At 44.1% G+C, this 25,663-nt stretch overlaps 1 protein-coding gene across 1 annotated transcript in view; it reads left to right on the top strand.

The window, feature by feature from the left end:
- The window catches only part of Pde3a (phosphodiesterase 3A), a 128,527-nt gene extending 110,879 nt beyond the window's left edge, over positions 1-17,648 (top strand). Inside the window, exons 9-16 of the mRNA XM_048335154.1 lie at positions 1,638-1,775; positions 2,268-2,379; positions 5,660-5,773; positions 6,337-6,533; positions 9,509-9,712; positions 10,480-10,635; positions 12,142-12,430; positions 15,536-17,648. Of these exons, the coding sequence (XP_048191111.1) occupies positions 1,638-1,775; positions 2,268-2,379; positions 5,660-5,773; positions 6,337-6,533; positions 9,509-9,712; positions 10,480-10,635; positions 12,142-12,430; positions 15,536-15,771 (1,446 nt within the window). The 3' untranslated portion in view covers positions 15,772-17,648. The remainder of the gene's footprint in view (positions 1-1,637; positions 1,776-2,267; positions 2,380-5,659; positions 5,774-6,336; positions 6,534-9,508; positions 9,713-10,479; positions 10,636-12,141; positions 12,431-15,535) is intronic.
- The last annotated feature ends 8,015 nt before the right edge of the window (positions 17,649-25,663 follow it).

Below are 25,663 nucleotides of genomic sequence, written 5' to 3'. Positions count from 1 at the left end.
GAACTACAGCTCCCCTTCTGGTTTTCTGGTGGTTCATTGGAGACCAGAGTTTCATGGACTTTCCCAACCAGGCTGGCTTTGAACCATGACTCTCAGATCTCAGCCTCCTGAGCATCTGGGATGACAGGCATGAGCTACCAGCACCTGACTTCCCAGCAGCTTAAAAATGTGTATTTTCATAATCCATGCATCTCAGTAAATGGCAGACCAAAACTTAAGTTAAAGTTCTGGACCCTGTAACAGTTTTCTTCTACAGAATTCATGTGGGCTTGATGCAGGAGTGCATAAAGTCAGTTGGTATGCTGTTTTCCCTCATGATTCATTGCTTTCTTTCAAGAGTCCCATATAAACCAGAAGCCCCCTTTATCCCAGAAAAGTTTTCATAAATCTAGAAAGAAGTAGACTTGCATATAACTTCCCTATATTCTACCATCTTTGAGTGTTTGTTTGGAGAAGTTCGCAACAGACCCAAGATAGTTTTTGTTAGCTTCTGGGAAAAACGTTCACATTTTGCCCAAGTTGTCATAAATATGCCCTCCAAGAACCATTGGAGTCACAAGGATAGACAGGAAACTAAATTGTCTCAGCACCATCAGCACAAATCTGACTAGCAAGCACACAGAGCAGACCCAGTGCTCCCCTATTTATACCTAACATAGCAGGCCCCTCCCTTCTGCTCTGATTGGCTGAACTCAGGTTCACAATCTACTCGTGATTGGCTAGTTTGAATAGGGTAAGATACATTTACATAATGTTTCCCCTAAGGCAGCAGGCCCTGCCCCTCTGATCTGATTGGCTGAGCTCAGGCTCACACTGTTCCTGATTGGCTAGTGTGGATAGGGTAAGATGTAGTTACACAAGGTGATTTTGAAATAAGATTAACAGTACACAAGTCATCTCAAAATACACTGGCACCCTCTGATATTTCTTGAACAGTCTGGAGTGTGTGGTAATTCCATCTTCAAAAGAAACCAGTTTAAGATAAGAACCTGACATTTTACAAATCCTTTCTTATCCCAAAGCGGTTCCTCTTTTCCTTAACAAGAGCCAAGGCACCAGGCCAAAACAGGAACTTTTAAGCAACACACATTGATAGAAAGGACAGTTTTTCATACAAAATTATAAATGAGGGACAAGCAGGTACCCCAAAACGGAATCTGCTTTTACTGCTTCCCGCTTCATTCTGTGGTCAGTATCTTGTTTATCTTACTATACTTGTTTCTTATGATTCACCCTGGTGAGCTGGGCACTGGTAGATTCACGCCTGTCATCCCAGCTACTCAGGAGGCTGAAATCCAAGGATCACAGTTCAAAACCAGCCCGGACAAGAAAGTCAGTGAGACTCTTATCCCTAATTAACCAGCAAAAAGCTAGAAGTGAAGCTGTGGCTCAAGTGATAGAGTGCTAGCCTTGAGCAAACAAAACAAAACAAAACTCAGGGACAGAGCTCAGGCCCTGAGTTCAAGCCCCAACCAAGACACACATGTGCACACACGCACACGCATACACACACGGTTCACACTGGAGTTTTCAGTTGTTTATTTCAGATCATGACAGTTGCTAATTGAATGCTTGAAGACAGGATTTGTCTTGGAGAAAAAGTGCCTGCTATTAATGTCATTTCATCTCTGTTGCAGGACAAACCAATTCTTGCCCCTGAGCCTCTAATCATGGATAATCTGGGTTCAATAATGGACCAGCTCAACACCTGGAATTTCCCCATTTTTGACTTAGTGGAAAATATAGGAAGAAAATGTGGCCGTATTCTCAGCCAGGTAAGAAATGCATCACACGTGTCTGACTTCACGGAGAGGCACAGGTAGAGAGACCTGATTCCCTGGAGCTCACGCCTGTCATCCTAGCTACTGAGGAGGCTGAGATCTGAGGATCACGGTTCAAAGCCAGCCCAGGCAGGAAAGTCTGTGGAAGTACAGGTGTGGTTCAAATGGTCGAGCACTCGTTTTGAGTTTAGAAGTAGAAAAGGGATGGATTTTTATTTCTTTATTTTTTGGTTGTTGTTCTGGAACAGACTTTCCTTCTCTTTGTACTGAGACATTAGGGCAGCTGAATTGAACTAACATGGCCATTCCAACAAATCACCTGGGGGGAGGTGGGGTGGGGGAATGAAAGGAAAAAGAAAACAATATGGTGTGCCCAGTGAAATTCACCCTTTTTCATCCGGTGGTTGTGTTTGTGTGCACCATTCCTAGCAGGTACCTTGTAGGACGGCGTGGGATGGGTTGATAGCGTCTTTGCCTCTCTACCAGGTTTCCTACCGACTCTTTGAAGACATGGGCCTCTTCGAAGCTTTTAAGATCCCCCTTAGAGAATTTATGAATTATTTTCACGCGTTGGAGATTGGATACCGAGACATTCCTTGTAAGTAGAGGTGATTTGTGACCTGCCATTGGATCCCCATCTGCCTGGGGTGGAGGAGGGGAGGGGCATGAGCTAGTGGATTGCTGGCAGCGATCTAAGCATTGCAAATGGGCAGACACTCAGTAGGACCGGATAGTCAGTAATTAGGGACTGTGTGGCCTGGCTCCTTGGTTGACAGCTGGGCTTAATTATGTCCCCTGCTCATTGCTTAGTCCAGAAAATGGAGATCACAGTGTTTGTTCACTGTTAGAATTTAAATCACTGTGAATTTCTCAGTGGCTAGGTAGGATTAAATGTCATAACTTTGTGTGTGTGTGTGTGTGCGCGCGCGCACCAGTGCCAATCCTGGGGTTTGAACTCAGGGCCTGAGTGCTGTCCCTGAGCTTCTTTTTTGCTCAAGGATAACGCTCTACCACTTTGAGCCACAGGTCTACTTCCAGCTTTTTGGTGGTTCATTGGAGATGAGAGTTTCACAGATATTTCTGCCCAGGCTGGCTTTGAACCACGATCCTCACATCTCAGCTTCCTGAGTTGCTAGGATTACAGGTGTGAGCCACCGCACTTGGCAGTCCCCTTGTTTTTGGAAATGATGCCCGCCTGGGTGTTAGAATGGCACTGCGTAATAGAAATGGAGAATTCAATCTGCTCCTGAGATTTGCAGGAAAATATAGAACCCAAGACAGAAAAATCAGACCACTGGGGTAGCGGGGTGGCAGGAGGGGCAGGAGTTTAAGAATACTGAGATCTCTTGAGAAAGTTTGCCGGCTGAAGCTATGGGCAAGAGAGATACGAAACAGGGTTTGTTTGAAAGGAACTGAAGATAAGCTTTGCTTTCTTTAATGCGATTTTCCCAAGGCTGAGGGCCAGCCATTGACATAAGTGTTTTGGTGATTTCTGAAAGGTTAAAGAGTTACATAAATAAACTGATACAGGCAGGAAGCCACTGAGAACTCTTAAGGAACCGCTAGTCACCAGATGGAATTTCCAAGCTGGCGTTATCTTTCCCTAGGAATTTATTTATCTCTCTCAGGAAAGCTCTGGCTTAATGGCTGATCACTTTTAAATCATAAGGCTGCATGTATGGTTGGGGGGTTTTACATTTCCACTAATGGGGATGTAATAAAAGCTTTGCTTCTTGTCCTTTATAATTAGCATCTGTCAACATCCCTGCATGTTTAATTAACTTTACCATGTATTCCTAAAGAATTGTTTTTCTAAATGGCTCTGTTTGAATGAATCCAGAATTAATTGAGAAAACAAAAGCCACACAGAAGTGCTAAAATGAAAATGGGGTGGAATCCGCTTGAATAATGCATTGATATATTAGAAACTAAATTTGTTTCCTAATAGAATCTTGAAAAGGGCATCTTTTATTAAGAGAAAAGGAGAAGTGCAAAAACTTCTTGAATGTCTCAGTGGAATGTTGATTGAACATTAAATTGCCTCAATTTAGACATAAGATAGGAGCTGGGAGGCAGTAGCTCACGCCTGTCATCCTAGCTGCTCAGGAGGCTGAGATCTGAGGATCGTGGTTCAAAGCCAGCCTGAGCAGGAAAGTCTGACACTCTCATCTCCAATGAACCACCAGAAAACTGGAAGTGGAGCTGTGGCTCAAGTGGTAGAGCAGTAGTATCCTTGAGTAAATAAAAGCTCAGGGACAACACCCGGGCCCTGAGTTCAAGTCTCACAACTGACAACAACAACAACAAATCTCTTCCCTATAGGGACTTGTTGTCAGCTTACTGTGAAATTGGCCCTGTTAGTATCTGCATATTTTTCAGATTAGAAATGAGACATCTCATCCGTCTTCTTTTCCAGATAAGAAAATGACCTTTAAGTAAGTCCCCAGGGTAACGTGGTAGAACAGAGACAAAAGCAGACATTTGTCCTAAACTTAGAAAATAAAAAACTTAGCCTGCCGTCCAAGCTCCCCAAAGATCTAGATTGCTTTCCAAAACTACCGTTTTTAATTATGCTCAGTGATGTAAGGCAGGCCAGAGAGACAAACGCATGCATGTTTTCTCTCCGATGGAGAAGTAAAATCTAAATTAGAAACATGGATGAACATATCCAGAGCCATGTACATATATTCACAAACACGTTCTCTCTTTCTTTCCTTCTTTCTTCTCTCTCTCTCTGCACTTCCAGATTGATTGATTGATTGATTGATTGGTAACTAATTGGAGGAAGTCTTTCCTGCTTGGGTTCGTTCTGTGATCCTCAGCTCTCAGCCTCCCGAGTCGCTGGGATTACAGGCGGGAGCCGCTAAGCGCCCTACTAAGTGCCTCTTGTTTTTCTTTTTGAATTATCTTGCCATGCTGATACAAAGGGGCTTTCAATCCAACGGGTCAGTTGGCGAGGACAATATATCTTTATCCAAGTCACTCCTTCCATCCTTCTCCCCATCTCTCCTCCACCCCACCCCCCTTGCGTTACCCTTTCTTAACCCATCCCTCCTCTTACCTCCTTTTTATTATTTTTTTTAAATGGTTTTTAATGAGCACCGTGATGCGCGCTTTTTTGTTGTTGTTTTTAGGTCTAGAAATAGAGCATTTTGTTGGGCATTATCATACTATTTTTATAGGTCTCGGAATATAAGCCTAGAAAGAAATAAATTTATTCTCATCAGCCACCTCCTGTCCTCTCTCTCTCCTCCCTCCCATTGCTTGCTTTCGCAACCTCCCCTTCTGTCTACTTTATTTATTTATTATTTATTAGGATTATTTTTTTTTACACTCTTATTAAGTGAAATGAGCCAAGGGTTACGAAAAGACAACCGTCACTCCTCTAGAGAAGGCTAAGAAGATCCACATTAGTATTACATTTTAAAAAAGGATGATGGATACATACTAATAACAACAGAGCAATAATAGGATTAGTGAACCAGGTGAGAATTCCTCGACCCGAGTTGATGCTTTGTTGAGCTTTGCCTGGTAGATGTTGACCGGCAGAGAAAGACTGTTCTGCGCACTCCCTGAGGGAAGAGGTCAGGGCCCGGGCTCTGATATTCACACATAGACTTAGATGAATACACACAAGGTCCCCAGGTGGGTCACTCCTCAGAGGCCGGGACACTGACTTTTGTCTAGGGCTGGATTCGATCCTGTGTCCCAGGCCACCCTCTGAGCAGGCAGAAGGGGAGTCACCGGGTCATTGGCCTCCGGCCCTGGGGTGTCTGAGGACCTGGGGGTGGGGGGCTGTGTGTGGGGTGTGGGGCCCTCGTGGTCCTCCCCTTCCCCCATCCCCCCCGAGGGTGACCGATCCCTGCGGTTGGTTTCAGATCACAACCGAGTCCACGCCACGGACGTGCTGCACGCCGTGTGGTACCTGACCACGCAGCCCATCCCCGGCCTGGCCATGGTGCTCAGCGACCACGGTGCGCCTGGTGATGCAGGTGCGCGCGGGGCCCCTGGCGTGGTGACCATGGTGCCCCATCCCTGGTACCCCCATCCCCAGTGCCCCCATCCCCGGTGCCCCATCCCCAATACCCCCATCCCCAGTGCCCCCATCCCCATCCCCAGTGCCCATCTGTGGTACCCCCATCCCCAGTGCCCATCCCCAGTGCCCCCTTCCCCATCCCCAGTGCCCATCCCCAATGCCCTCATCCCTGGTGCTCCCATCCCCAACCGCAGTGCCCTTCCCCAATGCCCCCATCCCCGGTGGCCCCATCCCCAGTGCCCATCCCCAGTGACCCCATCCCCATCCCCGGTGCCCATCCCCAGTGACCCCATCCCCATCCCCGGTGCCCATCCCCAGTGACCCCATCCCCATCCCCGGTGCCCATCCCCAGTGGCCCCATCCCCATCCCCGGTGCCCATCCGTGGTCCCCCATCCCCAGTGCCCATCCCCATCCGCGGTGCCCCCTCCCTAGTGCCCATCCCTGGTCCCCCATCCCCATCCGCGGTGCCCCATCCCCAGTGCCCATCCCCATCCCGGTGCCCATCCCTGTGCCCGCAGACGCGGAGGCGCTGGCGCGCGGGCGCATGGGCTTCGTGTCGTCGCGGATGCTGGGCGCACGGGACGGGCGCTACGGGAGTCTGTGCGGGAACATCCCCGCGCTCGAGCTCATGGCGCTCTACGTAGCCGCCGCCATGCACGACTACGACCACCCGGGCCGCACCAACGCCTTCCTCGTGGCCACTGGGGCGCCCCAGGTACTGGGGGACCCGCGACAGGGGCGCAGGGCCAGGGCGGGGGGGGGGGGAGGGGAACCAGGCCGGCTCAGGGGGCAGGAGATGGGGTTCCCCCCCCCCCCAGAAGAGAGAAAATGCCACCCAGGCACAAACATCCCTTTTCTGGAAACTTCTAAGGATGGAAGGGGTTTTGAGGCGCGGTGTTGGGGCTCCCGCCTGTCATCCCAGCCTCTGGGAGGGGTGCAGAGATTTAGAGGATTGCAGTTAGAGGCCAGCTTGGGCCTCCGTGGTGGTAACCGAGTTGAGGGGTGAGTGGGGGGGGGTGCCTCACCACCCAAAGCCAGCCGCCCCACAAAAGCACAGAGACCTCAGAGGAATGTAAACCACAAGGAGTGCAAAAAGACGGGCCGGGGCCATGGCTCAAGTGGTACAGCACCGGTCAGGTATGAGGCGCTGAGTTCAAATCCCCGTGCCACCCAAAAGAAAAAATGTAAAGATTCTTTAAGTAGAGTGGAAATACATCCCCATCAACCCATCATTCTTTATAGATCCATGTAGTTATCATTCCACAGTTACTTTATATCTATCTCTGCCTCCCTACCTACCTGTCTACCTACCCATTCATCCATCCATCCATCCATCCATCCACCCATCCATCTACCCATCTATCCATCCATCCAACCACTCATCCATCCATCCATCCAACCATCCATCCACCTACCCACCCACCCACCCATCTATTCATCCAAACATCCATCCATCCATCCACTCCACCCACCCATCCATCCATCCATCTACTCACCCATCTATCTATCTACCCATCCAAACATCCATCCATCCACCCACCCATCCATCCATCCCCCCATCCATCCATCCACCCACCCATCCATCCATCCACCCACCCATCCATCCATCCATCCACCCACCCACCCATCCATCCATCCATCCACCCCCATCCATCCACCTACCCATCCATCATCCCATCCATCTACCCATCCATTCATCCATCTACTCACCCATCCATCTATCTACCCATCCATCCCCCCATCCATCCATCCACCCACCCATCCATCCATCCACCCATCCATCCATCTATCCATCCATCCATCCACCCACCCATCTATCCATCCAACCATCCATCCATCCACTCACCCATCCATCCACCCCCATCCATCCACCTACCCATCCATCCATCCACCCATCCATCCATCCATCCATATCCACCCATCCATCCATCCACCCATCCATCCATCCATCCATCCATATCCACCCATCCATCCATCCACCCATCCATCCATCCATATCCACCCATCCATCCATCCACCCATCCATCTATCCATATCCACCCATCCATCCACCCATCCATCCATCCACCCCCATCCATCCATCCATCCAACCATCCACCCATCCATCCATCCAACCATCCACCCATCCATCCACCCACCCACCCATTCTTCCACCCACCCACCCACCCACCCATCTATCCATCCAACCATCCATCCAACCATCCCTCCCTCCCTCCCTCCCTTCTTATCCATATCTATCCATCTGTCTGTCTATTTTTCTATTTACCTATCTGTCTATTTTTCGATCTACCTATCTCTGTCTATCTGTATCTATTTTTCTATCTACCTCTTAGTCTGTCTATCTGTCTACCTACCTGTCTACCTACCTATCCATATCTGTCTGTCCATCCATCCATCCATCCATCCATCCATCCATCTACCTGTCTGTCTATCTATTTTCTGTCTTAAGGAGTTGAACAAACAAGGTTCAATTCAACTTGTCAACTGATGAGGACCATGCATCTCGATCAATGTCCCCTCCCCCATATCTCCCTTCCCTTCTCCTTGTCTCCCCTCCCCTCCCCTCCTCTCAATGGTTGATGGGAACTTAATATCAATTTACTTCATTCATTTAAGGAGCGAACGGAATGTGACTTCCAGCATAAATTTCAAAACCAATGAGTAGCTCTTTAATTTTTTAAATGATCTCACTGTATATTTAAGTGGGAATCTAAAGTGAATCAGTGACTAGAGCTATTCCCATGGATGCGAGGAAAAAAATCTCATCAGAAGCTCTTTGATTTAGGCAGCTGGACGAGGTCTTCGCACATCTGGAGACTCTCTTCTTTGCAAAGGATGTGGAAGCCAGCCAGGCTCCGTGTTATTACCTTATTTGCATTTTATCCTTTTTCATACTCATCTATGTTTCCATGTTTCTCTTCTGTATTCTAGCATTTCATTGAACTCTCTAGATAGTGAAAGAAGGGAGGGAGGGAAGGAAGGAAGGGAAAGGAAGGGAAAGAAGTCCTGGTCACAGATAAATGAAGAGAGGATGTAGGGCAGAATGCTGTAGTCCTAAAATCTAATGCATATGCCACAAAATGATGATAATTGAATGGAAGGGTGGAGTTGAAAGGGATCACTGCTTTGTTGAATGGATATTCCTTTGTACAACTGCTTCAATATAAAAAATGAAAAATAAAATACAATATCCCAGTTTCCCCAGAAATACCGCTATCTTTTTCTCACATATCTTTCAGACAACTCCAGTTCGTTTTCCTAAAAAAAAATAAGCAGCCATCTCAGCATAATTTAACATCCAGATTTTCCTACGTGTATTTCAATTTTCTTTCTTTTTTGTGTCGGTGGTGGGGCTTGAACTCAGAACCTAGGGGCTGTCCCTGAGCTTTTTCACTCAAGGTTGGTGCTCTACTACTTGAGCCGTACCTCCATTTCCCAGCATTTTGCTAGTTAATTAAGACTCCTATGGAATTTTCTTTTTTTTTTTTTGGCCAGGGCTGGCTTTGAACCTTTCAGTCCTTACATCTCAGCCTCCGGAGTAGCTGAGATTACATGCATGAGCTGGAGGCTCAACCACCAATGATTCTTGCACCACCAGCCACCATAAGAGAAAAACCCTCAAAGCCTTGCGTGTTCCCCTTGATTTGTGTGATTCTCTTTTCACCTTGACACTCTGTTCCCCCGGCCCAGGCCGTGCTGTATAACGACCGGTCCGTGCTAGAAAACCATCACGCCGCCGCCGCCTGGAGCCTCTTCATGTCTAGACCCGAGTACAACTTCCTAGCCAACCTTGACCACGTGGAGTTCAAGCATTTCCGCTTCCTTGTCATTGAAGCCATTCTAGCCACCGACCTGAAGAAGCACTTCGACTTTGTCGCCAAATTCAATGCCAAGGTAATGGGGGCTTCACACACCTTCCTTCTAGAAGCTCATGGAAAGACATGGAAACTCCCTCCCCCCCCCCTCCACCCCCCAAAAAACCTAAAACCTCCACTGCACGCCATGCTCCTAAGTCAAATGCAGAATTGAAATGAAATCGATTATCTCCCAGGAAAGGGAATGGTATGAAGGTGAAAATCTAAGAAGTTGAAGTAGTGTGTGTGTGTGTATTATACTTGATTTTGTAAAGGAACAAAAACAACAGTAATAAAGTCTAACCACTATTATGGGTTCCTTTGAAGTTGCTGCCCATTCAGGGAAATGTGTGATTCGTAGCTATGTTGTCTTGCTAGAAATGGATCTTATATGTTGCCATTTGGCATGTGTTCCGAATAGCATCTTTTTAGGTGTGGCATTTGTTATCTGTTCTAAAATTCACAGCTATTGTTAGCTACCATTTATTATTTTACTGAGGTGTTCTTTTTTTGTTCTGTTGGATTTTTTTGTTTTATTTATTTACTTTTTTGCCTCTACCTAGGTAGGCTTCAACTCAGGGCCTCATGTTTAGACTCAGTCTTTTTTCTCAGGGGCTAGAGCTGTAGAGGCATGTTGCTTTTAATTACTACAGTCTGCCAATGGACTATTAATAAATGAGCTATTTACTATTCACCGATGCGGGCCAAGGGTGTTATTTCCAGTAGCTGAGGTTGCCATTGTGTGTGATCGGGAGATAATTGTCCTGTTGATGTCTCCTCCCCCGGTGCCCCTCTGTCCTCCGGCAGGTGAATGATGACGTGGGGATTGACTGGACCAATGAGAACGACCGTCTGCTGGTGTGTCAGATGTGCATCAAGCTGGCGGATATCAACGGGCCGGCCAAGTGCAAAGAGCTCCACCTGCAGTGGACGGAGGGCATTGTCAATGAGTTCTATGAGCAGGTAACCAGGCCACGCCCTCCGCTTCCCAACCACCTCCCCTTGTGTCATGTATAGAAGAGCTTCCGGGTCAGAGGCTCACGCCTGTCATCACAGCTACTCTGGAGGCTTGAGAGCTGAGGACCGGGGTTCAAAGCCAGCCCGGCGGGGGGGGAGGGGAAAGCCTGTGAGATTCTTATCTCCAGTGAACCAACAACAAGCCAGAAGTGGAGGTGTGGTACAAGAGGTAGAGCACCCGCCTTGAAGAAAATAAAAGCTCAGGCCCTGAGTTCAAGCCCCCAGTACTGGCACACACACACACACACACACACACATACATACACACACATGCACACACATACATAATACATATACATATGTGTATTTATATGTGTGTATATAGTCATATGTATATGTATGTATATTACATAAATAAAAATATATGGATATGTGTGTATAACATTTATATATGCTATTTATATTATTTAGTTATATGATTATATTATATATTTATATGTGTCCTTTATATTATGGTATAGTATATTATTCATATAATATATATTTTATATGACATATAGTATATAATGCTATTATATTGTATTTATATAATTTATATATAATATATTAATATTATATTAATCTTATATATGAATTATAATATTAATATTATATTATATTATGTTATTATATAATTATTATATGTAATATATTATATAATATTAATATATTATATATAAATTATATAAATACATTAATATAATAGCATTATGTACTATATATCATAAAATATCATATACTATATATCATATAAAAATATATATATAAAGTCACAGATGTAATTCAAACAGAATCTGGGGGAAGAGAGCAACTAGAATTGAGCGTAAGTTATTTAAAGCCTTCTGCCAGTCCAGACAGATGCCAAAGGACCCATTCTACATGTTTCTCTCTCAACCCTGCTGTTGAAGATCTGCTTATTTTCTCACATCCGGGACCCTGGCCCTGATGAGAACTGTCACCTGCCGAGACATTGAGCTGCACATTTTGGTCCTAGAGCTTGAACTCAGGACCTCACACTTGCTCTCTTGTCTTTCCCACCCTCCCCCCACTCGTGCCTGGTGCTCTACCACTTGAGCCAACCCCTCCACGGGTGGCTTTTTGTTGGTTATATGGAGATGGGTTTCTTGGATTTGCCCACCCAGGCTGGCTTTGAACCGCGATCCTCAGATCTCAGCCTCCTGAGTAGCTGGGATGACAGGTGGGAGCCACCCGCACCCGGACATTAAACTCCACCTTCTTCTGTTTCCTTCTGCTCACGCCCCAGCCCACACTGGAGCTGACGCAGCTAGTCAGTGGTCTGGAGTAAGTCTCTAGGAATGTCAGCCATCACAGAAGCGTCTCCTAGCAACCGTGTAGAGGAATTTGCACATGGACCCGTGGTCCCCCGAGTGGGCGTGGTGTTCCGTGGCAGGTGGATTCGACGTTGCTTCCCACCCTGTCCCTTTCTCATTCACGCCACCTCCTTGTTTCTAGGGGGATGAAGAGGCCAGCCTCGGTTTACCCATCAGCCCCTTCATGGACCGCTCCGCCCCGCAGCTGGCCAATCTGCAAGAATCCTTCATCTCGCACATCGTGGGGCCTCTGTGTAACTCCTACGACTCGGCCGGCCTCATGCCGGGACAGTGGGTGGAGGACAGCGACACGGATGACCCCGAAGAGGAGGAGGAAGAGGAGGAGGAGGAGGAGGAAGACGAGGAGGACGAGGAGGAGGAAGGAGCAGCAACACACGAAGACAAAACCTGTGAAAATAGCAAACCTCCCGGTAAGGAGCCCTGTCCCTGGGCTCCGTCCCTCCGCGTGGCTCGTGGCTCGGGTGGAAGTGGGGTCTCGCACGGATTGGGTTGTGTTTGAGTCCGCATAGCGTTAGGAATAAATAGATCCGTGCTCACCTCACATAGCACGATCGCCGCAGCGTGTGGCATGTACAGTGGCGCCATGTGCCCAGCAAAGGTGTCAGGAGGAAGAGGAGGAGGAGGTGGAGCACGGGGAGGAAGCAGAGAGGAGGAGGAGGAGGAAGAGGAGGGGGAGGGGGAAAGGGAGGAGGATGCATGTGTGCGTGTTTATGCGTGTGTGTGTGTGTGTGTACTCATAGACATGTACACGAGCAATAGTGAGTGCCTTTAAAACTGAGATTGTACAATGCACACAGATTACTATTCATTTCTTTTTCTTTTTGTCAGCCCTGGGGCTTGAACTCAGGGCCTGGGCGCTGTCCCTGAGCTCTTTCACTCAAGGCTGGTGCTCTACCACTTGAGCCACAGCGCCCCTTCCGGTTTCTTGGTGGTTCATTGGAGATGACAGTCTCACAGGCTTTCCTGCCCGGGCTGGCTTTGAAGCCTGTTCCTCAGACCCCAGGCTCCTAAGTAGCTGGGATGACAGGCGTGAGCCACCGCACCCAGCCTCGGCTTACGTTTTCCTAAGTGTTGGCTCTGCTACTACTGCGTGCAGTAGGTTCTTGGTGCTGAGGTGGAAAGAAGCAAGGAGCCATGGCTGGGACTGTTCACGTTATCTGGGTGACAGGGGCGTGTGACTTGGCATAAAGATCATGTCACTTGTCACTTGTGATCATTAAGTGAATCCATATATTTTAAAACCTTTTTACTGTTGTGATTAAGGTGATGGACAGAGGGGAGACAGTTCTGTAAGTCAGGTCGTGAGTGCATTTCTTTGTGTACCGTGTCCCCTCTTCCCTCGCTCTCTCCCAGTTTCCCCCTCCCGTCCCCACCCACAAGTTGTCGAGTTCATTTCCCACATCGTGTCCAGTGAGGACCACGGCTGCCTTTGTTCACCTCCTCTTGTCCCCCCATTTAATTTCTATTGTCTCTGACAGCCTTCTTTTCTCTTCATCCCTATAATAATACTCTCTTGTTTCTCTTGCCCAAATCTTGCCTAAAAGCACGATTCGAAAATGAACATGACCTTAGTGGCGACCTTGATAAATATTGTCCCAGTGTGTGCTCTGTCTCCTCACATAGACGAAGTATCACCTCAGGATATTTCAAAACCCCTTGATTAAAATGTTACTATCAATGGCCAGGCTCTGGTATCTGAAGCCTGTCATCCTAGCTACTCAGGAGGCTGAGATCTGAGGATCGTGGTTCAAAACCAGCCTGGGCAGGAAAGTTCATGAGACTCTCATCTCCAATGGACCACCAAAAAAGAAAACCTGAACTAGAACTGTAGTTCAAGTGGTAGAGCGCCAGCCTTGAATGAAAAAGCTCAGGGACAGTGCCCAGGCCCTGAGTTCAAGCCCCAGGATTCACACACACACACACACACACACACACACACACACACACACTTTCCATTGCTTTTTGTTCTTAGGAGTTTTTCTGTTGTTGTTGTTCTTCTTAGTAATTTTAATTTTACAGTTCCTAATGACTACCTTGGCTTAACTTCGATACTTAGATTTCAGGAGGAAAAAAATTAAATTCGATTAACTATGCACTGATAAGTTCTGTCCTTGGGAAAAACTTGGAACACTCCCAGGAAAACTCAGAATAAAATGTTTCATTACCTGTCCTAGGGACAGACTGCTTTTATTCCCACTCATAATTAAATCACGAAGTCTCCTATGGTGAGCTAAGAGGTTTCTAATGAAGTCTAAACCCCATTTCGTATTTTCACAATAAAAGGCTCTTGATTTCTCCTCCTAAAAGCCCTGAACAATTGGGCTACTAAATACATTTGATCACCCGCAGATTCTAATCGACACCCATTTACTTGGGAACAACTTTGGTTCCACCTTGTTCTGTTCAGTCTAAATCCGGAGACCAGATGTTCCTTGCAAACTTTTGGTTAAGCATGAGTAAGAAAATACTAATTCTCGGGAAGGCTGTCCTGAAAGGAAAAAGAAAGCGGATTTGAGCTTTCTTTAAGCCTCACGCCTGCTAAGTTAGAGTGGCTCTAGAGACTACGGGCTGGAAGATCTCCATGTAAGGCTAGGTTGGGCAGAAGAGTTCAATTGAATCCATTTCCTAGATAACAAGCAAAAAGTAGGGCTGGAGCTATAGCTCAAGAGGGAGAGGGCCAGCTTAGCAAGCAAGTCAGGCAAGAGTGAGGACCCGAGATCGAACTTCAGTACTGCCAATAATAATAACAGCTATAACATATTTGTAACTTGTTATGTAGGCCTTCAAGTGATTATTATTTCGGAACTGAAGGCCTGACTAATAAATGAGTACAGAAATTCAGTCATCTTTTTAAAAAAATTACTATTGGTGTGTGTGTGTGTGTGTGTGTGTGTGTGTAGCACTTGGCTTTTTCACTCAAGGCTGGTTGCTCTAGCACTTGAGCTACAGCTCCACTTCCAGATTCTTATGTGGTTAATCGGAGACAGTCCAAGATTAGCCAGTATCAAAGTGGTATAGAGTGCTTGACTAGCATGCATGAAGCCCTGGGTTCAATTCCCCAGCACCACATATATAGAAAAAGCCAGAAGTGGCGCTGTGGCTCAAGTGATAGAGTGCTAGCCTTGAGCAAAAGAAACTCAAGGACAGTGCTCAGGTCCTGAGTTCAAGCCCCAGGACTGTCAAAGAAAAAAAATTATTGAATATATAGGTTGAAAACGGAAGACCTTCCAAGATGCAGGTAAGAAGTCTTGAGACCCTGAATGAGTAGAATGAATCATGAGAACCAGTAGGACCTCATTTAAACACTGCCCAATAGTCACCCCTGCCTACCATTGTGTCTCAGTGTCATCATTCCTGCCATCTTTCCATTTCCCAACTGTCATTCTATTGAGACATAAATCAGGCAAGGGAGAGATGCAATCTCCTGGTGCTTCTGTTCTTGTGTGGGAAGGACGGACTTCCATCGTTCCTCTTGTGCTTATGTCAGCCGTGTTGTGTCTTCTGTCTGTCTCTAGGGAAGAGAACCTTCAAGACCAGGAGGATCCACTGCCAAATTACCCAGCACCTCCTGCAGAATCACGCTATGTGGAGAAAAGTTATCGAGGAAGAACAGCGGACAGCCGGGGCGGAAAAGCCATGCGAGGCCCCAGCTGGACAGCAGCCTGCGGCCGACCAGATTCAAGCTATCGAGGAGGAAGACGAAGCCAAAGCCAGGACCCAGGAGACCTCAGCTCCACGACCTGCACTGTGACCCCCAGGCAGAACCAAACTACTTTAGTAGTTGTTCCTCCATTCCTCACACAGACTCTTTTCAAGCCAGTACAATCGTAGACACAACACTGTAGAAACCCAAGACGAAGAAGCAAAATGGCGAAGGCATTTTGTGTGTAGGGGACGGGGAAGGGAATTCCTCACCTTTTATATATTCTTTTTTTTTTTTTTTACAGTGAGGTACATGGCGGGAAACTATTATTATTATTATTATTTTTGCTTCCAAAGAAGCTCATACATTGCAACATCGGCTCTGAAGGAATAATTTTTTTTTGTTAAGGAAAAAATATATATGTGTGTGTGTATGTCTATATACAGTAAATTCCCACAGCCATGCACTATGTACTTTCACAAGCACGCATGTGCACACACGCCAAAAGACAACATGACTTGGCTTCACCACGTAGTAATGTTTCTATTCAGACAGGTAGGGGGTCACTGTGATAGAATTCTAGGGTGGGGGTTAATAATTAAAAAAAAAAGATATCACAAGGAAAATGATGCCGTTTAGCATGGAAACTGGGCACCCAATGTGTTTCTTTTTCTTTTTCTTTTTTTTTTTTGAACCCACTAAGAAGATTTGTAGATTTGTTCTTTGTACCCAGGGATGAATATTCTAGAGAATTATTATTTGGATTCTGATAGAACCTGCCAACTTTGTGCACACACAGGAGAGAGAGAGAGAGAGGCACAGTGGAAGGCTGTGTGTGTATAGAGTTGTTGTGTGATGAGAACAACAGCATTGCCACATCCAATGACTCCATACGTGTGAGAACAAATAGCAGAACGTTCACCCTGGGTAGTTTTTGTTTTTGAAGACAGCCATGCCCAATGCCTCTTCAAATCCCACCTTCCATAAAGATTTTCCTCTGCAGATACAAGACCAGTCCTAAGCCACAGGGACTGGCAGTACCGCTGGTCACCACGCAGGGGCGCTCTCGCGCCAGCCTCGCCTCTGCAGGACAGGGTGTGTAAGAGAACCGATTTGATCATAAACAATTAGGAAATTGGGGATGGCAGTGTCATTCCTTATGGGTAAAGATCTGAAAGGAATAGCACGGAAGATGATGCCTTCACCGCAGTCAGAATCCTGTGTCCTCTCAATTCACTGCCAAAATGTGTCGGAGAATATTTAAAATAATAAAAATACCCAGCCAAAGAGAAATTCCACTCTGGGCTAGATAATAAGAAATAAAAGGGAGTGGCGTACTTGATTAGGCAGGGAATGATGGAAGGATTTGGGCTAGTGTGGAAAGATGGTATCTTTGGGGGGAGGGGGTTGTTTTCTTTTTGCTGTTGTTTGTTGTCATTTTGATTTTGTTTATCTACACCTGTTTATGCTGTGAGCCAAAAACCTCTATTTAAAAGGAAAAAATGGATATTCGTTTCAATATTTTATTTCCTATTATTATATATGTCATGAATACGTTACCTTGATGTAAATATAAAGATTTTGTTTTGTTTTGTTTCTGTAGATAGTGAACTCCTCTTTTTTTAAAAAAAAAAAAAAAAGGAGGGGGGAAGTGAAAAGGGAAACGTTTTTATAAAGTAATATTTTAATCACCGTTTTTATACATTGTAGGTATAAGTTCAAGCCCGGGAAACAGGGTGAGATTTGTTTTCATTGAACTCTGTGGATCGCCATTTGCCTCTTCTCATTTAAATGATAACCTGATACACATATTTTTTGCTAATTAATAGGTGAAACTGCAAAATAATTCAACAGTCGCTTTTTTTTCCCCCCAATAGTAACTTTTGCTAACTGAATACATTTGAGGTCTTTATCTACAACACATCCCCCCTTCCCAAATTAATCTTTCACAAGTGTTCATGACTTTCTTAACCAATATCAAACTTAGGGAAGCTCAAGTTTCCAAGCTTTCTCTCCAAGCCTGTTTCAGTTCTCACTTCTCTTCATGTGGTGTGTCTATAGGACTTACTCGATTGCTAAACCATCTTAGCTTCCTTGAACTCTCAAAAGTTTTTGACTCTCTCAAAAGTCATAGAATTATTTGCATTAAAAAAAAATCTGTGTTTCAAGCTGGGCAACCAGTGCTCACACCTGCCATCTCAGCTACTCAAGGAGGCTGAGACCTGAGGATCATGGTTCAAAGCCAGCCCAGGCAGGGAAAATCCTGAAAAGCCAGAAGTGGAGCTGTGGCTCAAGTGATAGAGCCCAGGATACACACACACACACACACACACACACACACACACACACACACACACCACCACACACACACACACACCCACACACACACTTTGTTTCTCAACCAAACATAATAGATTCTTTTCAAGGCATGATTTTACAATAATCCCTGGCATTTTTTTTTTCTCAACTTAGGCAAAAGAAAAAAAGAGAGAGAATCTAATTTCAAAGGAAAAGGTAATGTGATTTCAAGGATAATTTTTAATAAGGAATGGAAATGTGAAAGGGGTCAAATGGCTGAAGACTGTACCTGAAGAATTAACATCTATTTCGGTATATTTTGGCATGGGGAGGGTTAGCATCAGGACTTTCTTTTTTAATACAGCGCATTCTGAATCGCGTCTGTCACTGACTTTGTGTAAGATTTACTGTGACTCGAACCCGTTTCTCATTGAAGTTAAGCATTCTCCCCTCCTTGCAAATAAAGGAAGGAAGGGTTAAAGCAAGCCATCTTCTTACTTAAAATTAACCTGCCTCCCGCCCCCTTTATGACCAAACAGCTCTGACGTCAGGAAAAACATCTAAAATGTTAAAAAAAAAAAAAAAAAAAAACAAAAACCAGTAACTCTAAAGACAGGGGCAAAAAAAAATTGTAGGTCTAGAGTAAGTTTGATGACAGTACTATTGGGAAATTGAAACTATAATATAGATGAGCCTTTGTTTAATTGAACTTGAAACACTGAGCTAAGAGCCAGTTGACTTCTTAAATCCAAGAAATGGTCTGGTTTCATCCTAAGGTAAAGGGACTCAGACAAATCATCATTATCAAAGCCTCAAGAGCCTCTCTCTCCCCCGAAGTGTGTCCATTAATACGCTTTTGTCATTTTTAAATTAAAAGGCCATTCTAGAAAAGCTAGAAGTCAATGGACATTTTTACACAAGAGACACCCAGATTTTTGTACACCTCAAAGGATATTTAGAAACCTGAGGATGTGAAAAAGATGTTTTCTACTTGTGGTATTTGCTACAGCAATATTAATATATTTCCTTCCGATTCCAGATCTTTCTTCCTGAGGTGCCAATGTATTTGTTGGAATTTCTACTTTTTTTTTTTTTATAATGAGCCTATTTAGAGGTGCCCTTAGCTAAACTCAGGTTTTCCAAATGAAGAAGTTTCTAGCTCCCAAAAGGGGAAAAAAATAACTGTGTAGTTAGAACTATGGATGGGAGGGGAAAAATAATAAGATGAGTAGATCTCTGTGAATTAAATGTCTGGCTGTATTCTTTGTATATTCTATCTTAATTTTTAGCATGCTTCTGGAATGTGTTTCTCTGCGAAGGAAGCTAACACTTGAGAATGTCATTTTTCCCTTGGTTGGTGACACTATTTTTGCTTTGTTTTCTTCCCCCTTAGATGTTAAGTTTTCTTCTGCATTTTCATAAGATCTGATGAAGGCAGGAATTGTGTATAGATTTTTTTTTCACTGTATGCTCACCTAACCTGTGAAGAAATCTCATCATGTTATATTTTAAAGAAAGCATTCGTTTTTCTAAATACATACCACCCAATGTTGTTTGTTCGGTGTTGGGTGGAATTTACAGACCAAATATTAGCCATTGCAACCCCATTAATACTAATGAGCAGACATGAAATGTGCCGTCCGATCGTTTATTTTAAATGTCTATAGACTGATAAGTACCAACTCCCCTCCTTACCCCCCATCCCCCATAGCCTCTGCCTTGCTTTCCCAGAGAACTTTCTAGAAAAGTAAAAAAAAAAAAAAATAGGACTCAGGTCTATTCTTTGTCTGGGGAAGAAAAAAAAGTAAATAAATTATTTTCTAAGTAATAAAAAGATGAGAAAAAATTGTCATTTGTAAATAAAGCCTGAAGTTCAAAAGGATTGCTTTATTGAAGTGGAGTGTTTGTGAGTTGAAGAACTCTAAACTAATAGAAATGGGATAATTCAAAAATGGCAAGTGTATTTTTTGGGGGGAGGGAGTTCTTGGTATCCCCCATTCTCCTGATCTTGTAAATTAATCCTAAATGGGGAGTGGGAGGCAGAAGGGACTGAACACCTTGCTCGATTTGCATGACATGAATAAATGGTCTTTGCCCATTGGCTGAAGGCTAGCTAAGAGTTCAGTGCACTTTCAGCCTAAAATGAACGGAGATTTTGTGCATTCTCTTATCATCTAATACATGTAAAATAAAACTACTAGAGAATCTTCAGGTGTGAATATTTCAGCACCTAGTAATGAAAAGCCAAAATATCTCCATCTTATCAAACCAAATGGAATTCCTTTCATCTTCTCACATAATAAGTAGTGAACTGTTTAAGATATATATATATATGTGTGTGTGTATATATACACGCACATAACTGTTATATGTATTGTTATACATATAACAAAATATCTGTGTCTTATCACTTAAGTAGTGAACTGCGATCTATATGTAACTCTTGTAGATACTGCTATATATATGTACATATATATAACAAAATATCTGTCTTATCAAACCAAATGGAATTCCTTTCATCTTCTCAAAATATTGGTGTCGTATCTTCTCACATAATAACTAGTGAACTGTTTTATATATATCATATATATCATATATATATAACAAAATATCTTTGTCTTATCAAACCAAACAGGATTCCTTTCATCTTCTCACATAAATAGTGAACTATTATATATACATATGTAGCTGTTATCTATATAGTTATATATAACATATAATATATAGTATATATAATATATATACATATAATAGTATATATAACATAATAGATATTATATATAGTATTTTGGGTGTAGGTTCTGGGTTTGAATTCAAGGCCTAAGCATTGTTTGGTCAAGGCTAGCACTCTACCACTTGAGCCACAGCTGCACTTCTGACTTTTTGGTAGTTAATTGTAGATAGTCTCATGGAATTTCCTGCTTGGGCTGGATTTGAACTTTGATCCTCAGATTTAAGCCTCTTGAGGAGCTGGAATTATAGACAAGAGCCACCAATGCCTAACAGTGAACTCTTTGAAGACCTTTTTGTTTGTTTTTAGGTCACTTATTTCCCTCATGATTTCCCCATGAATTGTCTTCCTATTCTCCGTGAATTGTCTATTACATGCCCTGTTTTTATATATAATTTGCTTGGGCAAATTCATATTTAAGATTGGGAATGCCGTTTAGCCACTGTTGAGTCAAAGACCATTTCTAAATTGAATTATTCTAGCACTTTCTACTCCAGGAGAAATGGGTTCATGTTGGGTCCTGTATGTTTTTGGTGTTCATTTATTTGCTCTTCTCGAAGGTCTTACTGGAAATCGATTGTGAATGAATTAAGCCAGAATTGCAGAGTAAATCCCACATGACAATTTGCAGAACTTTACATTGAGGTTTGGATAAAGGTCACACAACGAACCATTGGCGGAGGACAGAAATGCATGACTTAGTCTCCTTGACACAGTGCAGGTGTCCAACATTCTGATCCATTACCTAGTACTTTGCACTTATTACTTCTACTTAATGGTGCTTTTTGCCCTACCTGGACTGATGGTTACTGATGGACTGGTTCAACACCACCAAGTTAACAGCAGTCTAGAAATGGTAGCCCAAAGAAATGTGCGCTTGAGTGTGTATGTGTGCAAAATAACTGCAGATTCCAAAGTAAAGATGAAAGACTAGCCAGTGGCTCACACCTGTCATCCCAGCTACTCGGGAGGCTAGGATCTGAGGATCGCGGTTCAAAGCCAGCCTGGACAGGAAAGTCCATGAGACTCTTATCTCCAATGAATCACCAGAGTACTGGAAGTGGAGCTGTGGCTCAAAGTGGTAGAGCACCAGCCTTGAGCAAAAGAGTTCAGGGACAGCGCCCAGGCCCTGAGTTCAACCCCCAAGACTGGCAAAAGAAAAGGAAGGAGAGTCAGAGAGGGGGAGAAGGAGCAAGGGAAGAGGAAAGGAAGAAAGGAAGGAAGGGAGAGAAAGAGGAAGGAAGGGAGGGAGGGAAGGAAGGAAGGAAGGAAGGAAGGAAGGAAGGAAGGAAAATGGAGAAGAAAGGAAGACAGAAGGAGGGAGGGAGAAAGTGAAATAAAAGGGGAGAAAGAGGGAAGGATGAAGGAAGGAAGGAAGATGAAGAAGGAAGGAAGGGAAAAAGTGAAGGAAAAAAGAAGGAAGGACAAAGGAAGGAGGGAAGGAAGAAAGGAAGGGAAGGAGGGAAGGAAGAATGGAAGGAAGGAGGGAAGGGAGGAAGGAAGGCAAGCAGGCTGGCTAATACAGAATTGTCCACAGGTAGAAAACAAAATTGGCTCTTGACCTATGCCTAAGACTCAAAACAGAATCCACACTTCCTATCTAAAGGCAGCTCTCTTGTCCATATCATTGGGTTTTTGGGGTTGTTGTTTTTTTTCTTTTTGAAAGTTTGATTACTGGTAGATGGGTGCAGAAGCGCCTGCCTTTAATCTCAGCCGCTGAAGACACAAAGGTTAAGAGGATCATGGCGCGTGCCCAGCCTGAGTTGGCTATCGCGAAGAACAAGTTGGGCTTAGTGACTCCCTGATTTAATCTCAGCAGGATTAAAGGTTGAATAAGCAATGGGATACCAGCACAATCAAATCTTAGATTTGAGTTTTTTTGGTGTTTTTTTTTTTTTTCATTTGCAAGGCTCTGAACTTGTGCACCTGAAGAGCCAATGCCATCTCTAGGGGAAGGAATTCCTTCTGGAAAGATCTGAAACGTGATCCTCCTGACTTCAGAAACCTAATGAGGAAAAGGCAAACCTAGAGATCCATTTTGTCCATGCACCTGGTTTTCAAAAGAAAACAAAAAGCAACAAGCAAAACCATAAGGATGCCTTAGTAATGTCTCCCAGGAATGGCTGGGTTCAATAAACAATAACAATAACAACCCCCCCCCCCCAAAATGCTTGGAAAGAAGAGATCTTTGTAAGAACACTTCCGTCTCTCCTTGTGCCTTTGGTTCCCGGCCCTTGGTTTCCTGCAGAGCTGTGTTTTGAAAAAAAAATCAGCCACAAGTAAGATCACAAACGAGCTTTTCTTTTTTGTCTTGCTTTTTTTTTGGTTCCCCCTGCCCCACTCTCTCCCATAAAGAAAGCTCTATCACGTGTGGAATTACACTTGTAGCAAAGTGCAAAGCAATGGCTCAAGTGCTTTAGCTTGTTCTGTGCCAGGAAGCTGAGAAACCACAAGTAGGGCCAGGGTGACGGGTCTTCCTGCACACTCCTGAGAAAAGAGGCCAGTTGGAGAGAGAGAGAGAGAGAGAGAGAGAGAGAGAGAGAGAGAGAGACAGACAGACAGACAGACAGACAGACAGACAGAGACAGACAGAGACAGAGAGAGAGAGCACGCCTTCATTTCTGATTTTCCTTCTCCCCTAATTTATTCTGTGTGTGTCACCCCCCTGGCTGGCTGGCCCCACCTGGCAAAGTTGTTGGTGGGGCTGGCTGCCTCAGTTTCCCCTTGCCTCTGGTGAAAAAAAATCTACCCAGAAGTGTCTGCCTTCGAGCTTGACTCCAGGTAAGACTTCATTCTTTTGCCTTTTGGAATTCCTGGTGTGTGTGTGTGTGTGTGTGTGTGTGTGTGTGTGTGTGTGTATCTATGCAGTCTTTTGCCTTTTGGAATTCCTGGTGTGTGTGTGTGTGTGTGTGTGTGTGTGTGTGTGTGTGTGTGTGTGTGTGTGTGTGTGTGTGTCTATGCTAACATTCTCCCTGGCAAAGAAGGAAACACACTGTCAGTGCTTCTCAACGAAAAGTTAGAGGAGACTTTTTGCTTGTTTGCTTAAAAAAAATCTGGGGGGGGGGGAAATGGGTGAAAATGACAGGAAAAAAAAGCCCTATCAGGGGTTCCCCGATTTGGGACTTGGGTGTTGAAAGAATTGGATGGCTCTTGACAAAGTCACTTCCTAAGTGCTCTAAGTCTTGTCAAGTCATCTCATGGCTGTGATGAGATTAAATTTGTTGGGATTGTTTTAAGGTTGATAAAAAAGTATATCCATCACCTGCTCCCCCTTCCACCCCCCCCCAATAGTACTTATTAAATCCAACTCTGACACTTCAAATGATTTGTCCTGGGGTCAGGAGAGAGACTGCCTCGCAGCTTGGACCCCCCAGTCCCATTCCTGTGTCTCTGTGATCCCCAATCTTTCCCAAGCCACCTGTGCTCTGAATGTAAACAACAGTCGGTTCACGGTTCAAACCAGGTTGGACAGACAATTCAATGTGCTTGTTGTTGTTTTCCAAATAAAAAGAAAGGGGACCCATTTGTCCTTTTGGACTCTGGTTTCTAGAATAAGATAAGATAGAGTCTCCCTCCCCTCAACCCAGGGTATTGCATCAACTATGTGGCCTTCATGTCTTTTCCTGGAAGAATCCACTCAAATAGTCCAAGATCAGTTGGGCCAAATATAAATACTTCCTTTTTTTTTTTTTCTTTACTTTTAAAGGGCATGCTCTTGCTCTGTTTGCACAAAGGCAAAAGACAGAAGGCATGCTTGTTGCTGCCCATTCAAGTTATGGAGTTGATGTCCGTTTGCAGCAGCTCTGAGCTTCTGGGAGCATGGGAGCTATCAGGATGAATTGTGCTTTTGGCAAGATGATTCTGTGCCAGTATATTGAGCCCGGTACTATTATTTGCCTGAACCTCACAGTAGCTGAGATGAACAGAATTCTCTTTGGTTACTGATTTCTGCATTGCATTTAGAATGGTTTTTGTTTTTCTGAGTCCAATACTAGCACAGACAAGAACACAATGTGATTTAGTGTCCTGGATTCTCAAATATGAATTGTAACACTTTTTCTCTTTCCCACTAGAACTTCAGATCTCAACTATTAATGTCAATATTTTCTCTCTCTTTGATAGGAGAATTCTGGAGTGAACTCTTTGGGTCCTATCTATCTATCTATCTATCTATCTATCTATCTATCTATCTATCTATCTTCTATCTATCTATCTTCTATCTATCTATCTCTCTTCTATCTATCTATTATCAGTCTTTTTCTTTCTGTTTATTTATTTGGGAGGGAGTTCAAACTCAGAGCTTTGAGCTTGCTACGCAAGCACTAAGCCACACACACACATACACACACACACACACACACACACACACACACACAGTCCTTTGAGTCTTTCAAAGATACGTTTAGCTCCAATGACAACATTGATTGTTATCATTAATTTTTTCTTATTACTAGGAGGAGGTAGATTAAGTCAGATTTAATAAGGTAATCAAGTTTTGTCTCAGGAAAATAAATAACCAGCCAGGTGCCTCTTTAGAAATTTCATGGCAAAGAAACCTATTGGGTGTTGTGTAACCCAGGGTTTCTCAAACAGCTCTACGAAGCTGGCAAAACATTAGTAATTTCGCACATTTAGGAAACCAACCTCCAATATAGTGAAAAGATACTTCATTTCCTAGAATTTATTATCTTAAAGGGGAACATTTTATGCAGTCATGGAGGTAAATAAAATTCATTGTATTAATTAGGAATATTTTAAGAAATGATCCCAAGTAGGAACTCTTAGTGAATAAACTTGAATTGGCTGCTATTTTTATTTAGGAGTTTAAAACTCCCAGGCTTATTCTGAATGTTATATTCCCTTATAGGATACCATTATGAGATTTCATTATCATTTATGAAATAACAACATAGACCATCCATGTTCATTATCTATTTTTTACCTCAAAGGAGACCCTTGATAAAGCAATCC

Source organism: Perognathus longimembris, chromosome 27 (assembly GCF_023159225.1).
Source record: "Perognathus longimembris pacificus isolate PPM17 chromosome 27, ASM2315922v1, whole genome shotgun sequence".
Classification (NCBI taxonomy): domain Eukaryota; kingdom Metazoa; phylum Chordata; class Mammalia; order Rodentia; family Heteromyidae; genus Perognathus; species Perognathus longimembris.
The sequence above is the reverse complement of the archived record's forward strand: the minus strand, read 5'-3'. Positions and strand labels throughout refer to the sequence as shown.